This window comes from Octopus sinensis, linkage group LG27, assembly GCF_006345805.1.
Source record: "Octopus sinensis linkage group LG27, ASM634580v1, whole genome shotgun sequence".
NCBI classification, from domain to species: domain Eukaryota; kingdom Metazoa; phylum Mollusca; class Cephalopoda; order Octopoda; family Octopodidae; genus Octopus; species Octopus sinensis.
This window is the reverse complement of record NC_043023.1, coordinates 11,718,505-11,728,504: the sequence shown is the minus strand read 5'-3', so window position 1 is coordinate 11,728,504 and position 10,000 is coordinate 11,718,505. Positions and strand designations below refer to the sequence as shown.

The window sequence follows — 10,000 nt, the reverse complement described above, 5'->3', positions numbered from 1 at the left end:
GAGATACCAGTACCGGTGGCACGTAAGAGAACCATCCGAACGTGGCCATTGCCAGCGCCGCCCCGACTGGCCTCCCTGCCGGTGGCACGTAAAGAGCACCATCCAATTGTGGCCGTTGCCAGCCTCGTAAAAAGCATGGTGGCACGTAAAAAGCACCAGACGATCATGGCCGCTGCAAGACTCCCCTGGCACCTGTGTCAGTGGCACGTAAAAAGCACCCACTACACTCTCAGAGTGGTTGGCATTAGGAAGGGCATCCAGCTGTAGAAACACTTCAGACTGGGCCTGGCGCAGCCTTCTGGCTTCCCAGACCCCAGTTGAACCGTCCAATCCATGCTAGCAAGGAAAACGGACATTAAACGATGATGATGATGATGATGATACATATAAACACTACTGGCCCCTGAAAAAACATTCGAGCAAGGTCTTTGCCAGCGCCGCTGGACTGGCTCCTGTGCAGGTGGCACATAAAAAGCACAATTTGAGCATGGTCGCTGCCAGTACCGCTTGTGTGACCCTCGTACCGGTGGCATGTAAAAGCACCCACTACACTCTCAGAGTGATTGGCATTAGGAAGGGCATCCAGCTGTAGAAACTCTGCCAGATCAGATTGGAGCCTGGTGCAGCCATCTGGTTCACCAGACCTCAGTCAAATCATCCAAGTAAACATTAACCGATGATATATATATCTATATATATATATATATATATATATATAATATATATATATATATATACACACTACACGACTACAATACATATATATATATACTCATTACTCTTTTACTTGTTTCAGTCATTTGACTGCAGCCATGCTGGAGCACCGCCTTTAGTCGAGCAAATCGACCCCAGGACTTATTCTTTGGAAGTCTAGCGCTAATTCTATCGGCCTCTTTTGCCGAACCGCTAAGTTACAGTGGCATAAACACACCTACATCGGTTGTCAAACGATGTTGGGGACACCACACACACACACACACACACACACACACACACACATATATATATATACAAATATATACAACGGGCTTCTTTAGTTTCCATCTAGCAAATCCACTCACAAGGCCTTGGTTGGCCCGGGGCTATAGTAGAAGACACTTGCCCAAAGTGCCATGCAGTGGGACTGAACCCAGAACCATGTGGTTGGTATATATATATATAATATATATATATATATATATATAATATATATATATATATCACACACACACGTATATACACTCTGAAAATCCTGGTTTGTCAGAACCCATTGATTTCTTAATGCTTTGAGACTGTCAAAATGAATGATGATCATCATCATCATCTGATAGAAGCATTGTTGTAATACAATTGTAGCCATATTGCCTAAAACCAAATAAATAACACAACATATTTATAAAAACAGAAATGAAAACAAAGCACCAAAAATTCTTCGCTTAGTTAATGTAAATGATGTTTGAATCAATTATTTCGAAAAAAAGAAATAATGTTAAAGAAAAAGGATTTAACCCTTTTGTTAGCATATTTCTGTTGAGATGCTCTGTGTTTCTTTCAATTAATTTTAAATATAACAAAGAATTTAGTAAAATAACTTAGTTATCATTAAGCTAGTGTTAGGAACATAAATTGTGACTAAGATTTGGTGGAAGATTTTAATTCAAAACTTATGAAAACAAGACATTTGTACTCAGAGCCAGAGCCAGTCTCAGCAGGGTTGGTATCAAAAGGGTTAAGAATTGTTTCTCTATTATATATTTTTAAGCCTTTTGTTACCATATTCTGTTGAGGTGCTCTGTGTTTCTTTCAATTACTTTAAATATAACAAAGAAATTACTAAAATAACTTTATTATCATTAAGCTAGTGTTAGGAACATAAATTGTGACTAAGGTTTGGGAGAAGATTTTCATTCAGAACTTATGAAAACCAGACATTTGTACTACAGAGCCAGAGGCGGTTTCAGGCGGGTTGGTATCAAAAGGATTAAGAAAAAAGATAAAATAATAAAAAAAACTTACAGAAATATAATGCAAATAGACATATGAACAACTTTGTCAAGTTCATGATCTGAAAAAAAAAAAATGAAATCTGATCGCCAGAGTATGACCGATGTAATAAACTATTGATACTTACTTTTACAAAGGTGGTGACCTGGGTAAATGGTCAGCTTGCTGGTCAATATGCTTGGAGGCATTCCATCGATGTTTACATTCTTGGTTCAAATTCTGCCAAGTTAAGTTAATTTTTTGACTCAAAAAGCAAAAAGCAAGGCCATGTAGGGGGACATGGAGTTATGTACAGGGTGGTGTTCATGCAAAGAGTTCAGGCCATTTCTGGTCAAGAGAGACTTTGAACTGAGCGGTCGTCGGCATCTTCACTATCTTGTCCTAAATTTATTTAGGATTTGTACTCATACTTGCATTAGAATCTCTGAAGAGGCCGTAAGATATTCTTGTTAATGTCTCATTTATACCTGCATTATATGGCTAATAGGTTAAATGAGACATACCTGTCTTCATGGCCGAAACAGCTGTCAGCTACAATGTAAATGTATTTCTATGTCTTGTTATATTTATTTAGTTATATTTCACCATATTGATTGTAATTATTGTACTATATTAATGTATAATATCATTGCTATTGTGTAGTGTTTTAATAAAGTATTGATTCAGTATTATCTGATAGTTGATTTAGATATATTTCTCCATTTTCTCATTTTGTATATATATACAGTATATATATAAATATATATATATATATCTATATATATAAACGGCAGTTTGTCTGTGTGTGTTTCTGTGTGTCTGTTTGGTTGTACCCTCACCCTGACCACGGCTTTCAACCGATTCTGATGAAACTTGACACACACATAGCCCAATGTCATAATTCAAAACTAACGCAGCGAAAATTTTGAAAAGTTCCCCCAGTTCTGAAAAAAATCGATAAATTCGACATGGGGTCGTGAATCAGAAACACAAACCACAGACTGTCATGGGGACGCAACTCGACCTTTTTAACTCTCAAAAAAAAATTACCATCATTTTTTTTCCATTTTTTTGCTATTTTTTGGCTATAACTCTCTAAAAATGCTTTATAGTTAGTTCCCTTACAAACCTGAGCAACGCCGGGCGATACTGCTAGTATATATATATATATATATATATATATATATATATATTATATATATATATATATAGATAGATAGATAGATAGATAATAGATAGATAGATAGATAATAGATAGATAGATAAATATATATATATATATAGATAGATAGATAGATAGATAGATAGATAGATAGATAGATAGATAGATAGATAGATAGATAGATAGATAGATAGATATATATATATGTGAGTTATATCTGCCATCTCATTATGGCTAACCACTAAAGCCATTAAAAAAAAAATCGATGTCTTTAATACAAGAGACGTAACTCACTCCAGCAGTTTAATCTAAAGATATTAAGCCATTGCAAGGGAAATTACTCATATATATCTATATATATAGGACACCATGATAGATCGTTAGCTACTACTCACATTTTTTTTCTCTCCTTGTTATTTTCTGTGTATCTTTCTGTCGAAGAGCGTAGGCTCGAAACGAAAATTTTCTCTTCGTTTTATTGAGAAAATTCTATAGTTTGTAAGATATTTCGTCTGAAATTTCAAGCATTTCGGCAATTTTAACCAATCGATTACCTCCATTCAACTAAAATCATTTGCCACGTCTAAAACTGAGACAACATCCTGTCATTAACCCTCAACCTAACCCTAACCCTAAATTGTTTTTTTTCTTAATTGTTAAATTAAACAATTAACAAGTCACATCACTGAAACAAGTAAAACAGTAAAAAAAACTATACCTATTTCTTTATTACCCACAAGGGGCTAAAGACAGAGGGGACAAACAAGGACAGACATAGGTATTAAGTCGATTACATCGACTCCAGTGCGTAACTGGTACTTAATTATCGACCCCGAAAGGATGAAAGGCAAAGTCGACCTCGGCGGAATTTGAACTCAGAAAGTAACGGCAGACGAAATACGGCTACGCATTTCGCCCGGCGTGCTAACATTTCTGCCAGCTCGCCGCCTGGCAATAAAAAAAACTATACCATTTCAATCCCGAGCAAGGCCGGGTATCTCTGCTAGTTATTTTTTCGATTACTATCATTATTAGTTAACTCCCTTACCTTGTGTTCATTCAATCGGCAACTGGTACTTTCTGGAGTGAATGGGATATGCAGCTTGTCACAACGATTCCTCTCTGGTCTACTGATTACATCGAGTTGTCTTCCTCTCTTATATTTGTTTAGACACGCCCTGTTTACAGACTGGGATGCTTTTGTCTACTCCGCCCCCTTTTCTCTCTCTCTCTCAAATTCTACATCAACCTCTCTAACTAAAGTAGAACAGCTGTTCATTTTTTAATATTTTAACATGGCCTCATGGCACATCAGACGCGTGGTTATTAACGTATCGATTCGAGTTGGCGACAATACAATAGAGACGAATGACTCATAAAATGTGTTAGGCAGTATTATACTAATTAAAAATTCGAGAATGTTTTTTTTAATGAGATTCATAAAATGCTTTGTATGTAATGGCTACAGCAAATAAAATGTTATAGATGTGTAAGAATTAACACTTCCCCCTCTAAGCCTAGATTCGAAACCGAATCCAAGAATTCTCGGTCATCCAAAACACGACAATCAACAGGCGCGAAAAAAGGTTTCCTTTGTTGTGTCAAAAATTGATCGATCATCTCCCTTTGACCTGCGACCTCAGCCACGTCAGGTGAAGTTCAACTGGACAAGCGCTGACCTATTTAGGTACAAACTCTGCTGTAGTATGTGTTTTTCTAGCAGCCACAAATATCTCTCTCTCTATATATAAACGGCAGTTTGTCTGTGTGCGTGTCTGTGTGTCTGTTAGGTTGTACCCTCACCCTGACCACGGCTTTCAACCAATTCTGATGAAACTTGACACACACACATAGCCCAATGTCATAATTCAAAACTAACGCAGAGAAAATTTTGAAAAGTTCCCCCAGTTCTGAAAAAAATCGATAAATTCGACATGGGGTCGAAAATCAGAAACACAAACCACAGACTGTCTAGGGGACGCAACTCGACCTTTTTAACTCTCAAAAGAAATTTACCATAATTTTTTTTCCACTTTTTTTGCTATTTTTTGGCTATAAATCTCTAAAAATGCTTTATAGTTATTTCCCTTACAAACCCGAGCAACGCCGGGCGATACTGCTAGTTATAAATACAAGGGTGAAACAGAAAACAGAAAGGCAGGCAGAGACAATCGCAGCAGAGGGACGGAGCAGACACATGAGATAAATCTATCTACGACCCAAGGTTTTTGGCAGACGACAGAGACAGAGAAAAATGTTCGAAGCGCCGATAGACTACTGTTTCGAATGAAACACACACACACACACAAACATATTCATTCCTAATATGTTTTCTAGCGACTCGTGGCAGTTGCCTACATTTGTATGTAGTGTACCTATGACCCTGTAAATAAATTCCTTTCAATCATGAATCGGTTTACGTATTTGTTTACATACACACTTAACCACTACAGATGTGTATATAAATTAGGGTTAGGGTGGATTTTAAAACAGAATCACGGAGACTAGTTGGTAACCGACTAGTTTCTTTCCATCTGATGGTTTTTTTTAATTAAAGGGATGGTATTATTAAAATGCCATCACAAGTGATTACCCGTACAGGTAAATTAATAAAATATTTACATACGATATTACGTATGTGCATATATACACAAAGGTACTACATGAGTACTTTTATCGCTAATTATAGAAGTAAAAAAATACTTCTGTACCACCGAAAAGTCACAAATCTATATGCACACATACTTCCACACACATACACACACGCATACATACATATATACACACATCCACATACATCCACGCGTACACACACACGTACACACACACACAGGAATGCACAGAAACCTATCCCACCCAACCCCACGCAAACACAGACACACATACCTTTAGACACACACACATGAACGTACACACAACCACATACAGGCACATACTCAAGCACACGCGCGTACACACAATAAAATGAACACAACCTGACACACATCCCCACGTTCACACACACGCACACAACCTGGCACACGTCTCCCCATTCTCACACACACATATACACACGCACGCACATAATACACGCTCACACACATATTCACACGTACATACACACACACACCAGCAAGATGCCCACATATACCTCCAACAAACAATAATCATACAGATACGCACACAATTATACACACATGGGCACAGATACACACGCACACACATTACGCCTACACAACTCCAACCCCCCCACACGCATACACACCTATACATATACATACACACAATATATGCCTACACGCGCACACACACATACACATACGTATACACATATAGACACAGACACACACACACACGCACACACGCACACGAATGCACACACCCAACACTCACAACCCCACGGATACACGTATATACACTCACATACGCTTACACATACACACGCACATACATACACACACAAATGAACCCACACATACATCCCATACACACAGCACACAATTATACATACGCACACGCAATTATACATGCATGTGGACACACATATGCACGTACAAGCACACACGCACAGATACACTAAGTAAAGCACAGTTATTCGCCACACACACAAACTCTACACATACACACACGAACACACACATACATACACACACACAATACGTATACATACACGCACACACACATACTTCAAACTAGCAGTACCTACTACTGACCTGGGGTAGAGACAAAAAGAGCCACTCCCAATTCCTTCTTCCCTGACCTTAAACAATACTAAGCCCTACAATACACATAGATTTACAGCCACAATCACACACACACACACACACACACACGTGTTATCATTGACCACATACACACACACGCACACGCAGACCTTCGCGCACGCACACATATCCACACTTACACACACAGACCTCCTCTTCCACTCACCTGTCCTTGAAAGAACTTCACCCATTCCCTTCTGGTCATTCAAAATGTGACCGCGTGTGTACCGTTGGCGATTTTTTTCCCTCCGTCTTCCATTCCTTGGACCTTTCCGATTACTTATTCTATCAATGTCTTTTGCCAAACTGCTAAGGTACGGGGACGTAAACACACCAGTATCGGTTGTCAAGCGATGTTGGGGGGACAAACACATATACATACATATATATATATATACACGATGGGATTCTTTCAGTTTCCGTCTACAAAGTCCACTTACAAAGCTTTGGTCGGCCCGAGGCTATAGTAGAAGACACTTGCCCAAGGTGCTACGCATTAATTAAATTATATCAGAGTCAATCTTTTTACGGATGACAGGGAAAAAATGAACTCAATTACAGAGATGTACTTGCATAGCAAGTGACCTTATCTGAGATCGTGTGCTGGAACAAAAACAATTGCAGCGTGGAAGGTATTTATAAGCCATTTAAGAAACACACAAAAACCGTTAGATTCACTTCAACTGATGTCACACTGACATAGCTTCTCTCCTGTATGAATGCCTTGATGTAAAGTTAAATCAGGTCTATGAGAGAATGATGTACCACAGACATAACCATGATATAGCTTCTCTCTCGTATGAACATGTTCATATATTGTTAAAACACCATTTTCAGAAAATGAATTACCAAAGGTAGTTATGGCTTCTCTCCTGGATGTGTCTGTGTCGTCAAGGAATTCATTTGAGAGAATGATTTACCAGATATCACAGTGATATGGTTTCTCCCTTGTCTGAGTACATTTGTGACAAGTTAAAACGATATTTTCAGAAAATGATTAACCACAAATATCACAATGATATGGCTTCTCTCCCATATGAATATCTTTCTGAATTGTTAAACACTATTTTCAGAAACTAATTTAGCAGAGATATCACAGTGATATGGTTTTTCCCCCAGTATGAATCTGTTTGTAATTACACAAATGATTATAACAAAAGAATAATTTACTACAGATATCAAAACACTGTGGTTTCTCTCCCGTATGAATAAGTTTGTGACTAGTTAAACACTATTTCCTGAAAATTATTTACTCTGGATTGGCAATGTGTATACTGAAGAATACAGGTTGGGAGTCCACCAAGGATCAGTCCTCAGACCCTTCTCATTCATCATAGTCCTCCAGACAATGTGTTTGTTTCTGTTTAATCAATTCATGCCTTGAGAGAATTTAAACACACAAATATATATATGTATATAGTAGCATTATAGCCCGGGGTTGCTTGGGTTTGCTTTTTAGTTATGCTTAAAACGGCAGACTTTGATGTCGCATTAACAAAGTTTTGACACAGTTTCAACCTATGAACAAAAGTATAGAGTAGCGATGCTCGACTTTGCTCTGAATGTTCTGCAAATGTGTAATGACGACTTCACTTGTTGGTTAATATTCCTTGTGACTAGTTAAATGGCTATTTCTAAAAGATGTTTTACCACAGATATCACAGTGATGAGGTTTTCCCTCAGTGTGAATACGTAACTGATAAGTCAACTGACTATTATAAAAGAATGATTTACCACAGATTTCACTATGGTATGGTTTTTTCCCCAGTATGAATACTTTTGTGACAAATCAAATTACTCCTTTGAGAGAATGATTTACCACAAATATCACATTGGTATGGCTTTTCTCCTGTATGTGTACGTTTGTGTTTAGTCAAGGTACTGCTGCCAGAGAATGATTTACCACAGATATCACAATGATATGGCTTCTCTCCTGTATGAATACGTTTGTGTCTAGACAAGTCCCCACTTCGAGAGGATGATTTACCACAAATATCACAATCATATGGTTTCTCTCCAGTATGAATACGTTTATGACAAATTAAATTACTTCTTTCATAGAATGATTTACCACAAATATCACATTGGTATGGCTTCTCTCCTGTATGTGTAAGTTTGTGTACAGTCAAGTTCCCACTTCGAGTGAATGATTTACTACAGATATCACAATGATATTACTTCTCTCCTGTATGAACACGTTTGTGTACAGTCAAGTCCCCACTTCGAGGGAATGATTTACTACAGATATCACAATGATATGGCTTTTCTCCTGTATGAATACGTTTGTGTGTTGTTAAGGCACTATTTTCAGAGAATGATTTACCACAAATATCACAATGGTATGGCTTTTCTCCTGTATGTGTACGTTTATGTACAATCAAGCCACCACTTTGAGAGAATGATTTACCACAGATATTACAGCGATATGGTTTCTCTACTGCATCAGGGTTTTTGCCTTTAGTTAAATGACTCGTTATGAGAGAATAATTTATTGTACATGCAACAATGAAAGTGTCTTTAAAATTCCTATGAATATGTTTTATATAAAGAGTTTGATGTATTGATGAATGCTCCTTATAAATATATCGTCTTCCTGTAGTCAAAAAAAGTTGATAAAAACATCAAAGGCACATCTGAATGAAGTAATTTCTTTCATATCAACAGGATGTAATATTCTGAAACAGAAAAAGAAACAGTAAGATAAAGAGGATAGTCAAAAGATACAGTGATTCAACATTGGAAATATTTTCTCCTTCTCTATGTGCAAGGCCCAAAATTCTTGGGGACGGGGCTAGTCAATAAGATCGACCATAGTACACAACACGTACAACTGGTAATTTATTGACCCTGACAGGATGAGAGGCAAAGATGACCTCAGTGGAATTTGAACTAAGAACGTAAAGACACATAAAGACATTGACTTTTATATAATAGATATGAATATGCATATATACCTAATGTATATATATGTGTGTGTATTATATATATATATATCATCATCATCAGTCGGGGCTGCGCTAGCAACAGCCACGTTCGGATGGATCTCTTACGTGCCACCAGCACTGGTATCACAACTACAATTTCCATTGATGTTGATTGATTTTGATTTTGATTTTCACTTGCCTCAACAGGT

At 37.5% G+C, this 10,000-nt stretch overlaps 3 protein-coding genes across 7 annotated transcripts in view; 2 read left to right on the top strand and 1 right to left on the bottom strand.

Moving 5' to 3' along the window:
- LOC115225104 overlaps nt 1-4,423 on the bottom strand; it is a 9,565-nt gene extending 5,142 nt beyond the window's left edge. The window contains exons 1-2 of one of the 5 annotated variants that reach the window (XM_036514310.1): nt 4,173-4,423; nt 2,111-2,202 (exon numbers count right to left, since the gene is read on the bottom strand). In XM_036514310.1, the coding sequence (XP_036370203.1) occupies nt 2,111-2,171 (61 nt within the window). In that variant the 5' untranslated portion in view covers nt 2,172-2,202; nt 4,173-4,423. Of the gene's footprint in view, nt 1-1,995; nt 2,066-2,110; nt 2,203-4,172 lie in introns of all 5 variants that reach the window. The other 4 variants (XM_036514311.1, XM_036514307.1, XM_036514309.1 and 1 more) reach the window with 4 other exon arrangements.
- LOC115225439 (early growth response protein 1-like) overlaps nt 1-10,000 on the top strand; it is a 424,836-nt gene that overhangs the window by 346,407 nt on the left and 68,429 nt on the right. The gene's annotated exons all lie outside the window — the stretch shown is intronic.
- Nucleotides 1-10,000, top strand: part of LOC115225462 (zinc finger protein 208-like) — a 524,237-nt gene that overhangs the window by 477,435 nt on the left and 36,802 nt on the right. The window lies entirely within an intron of this gene.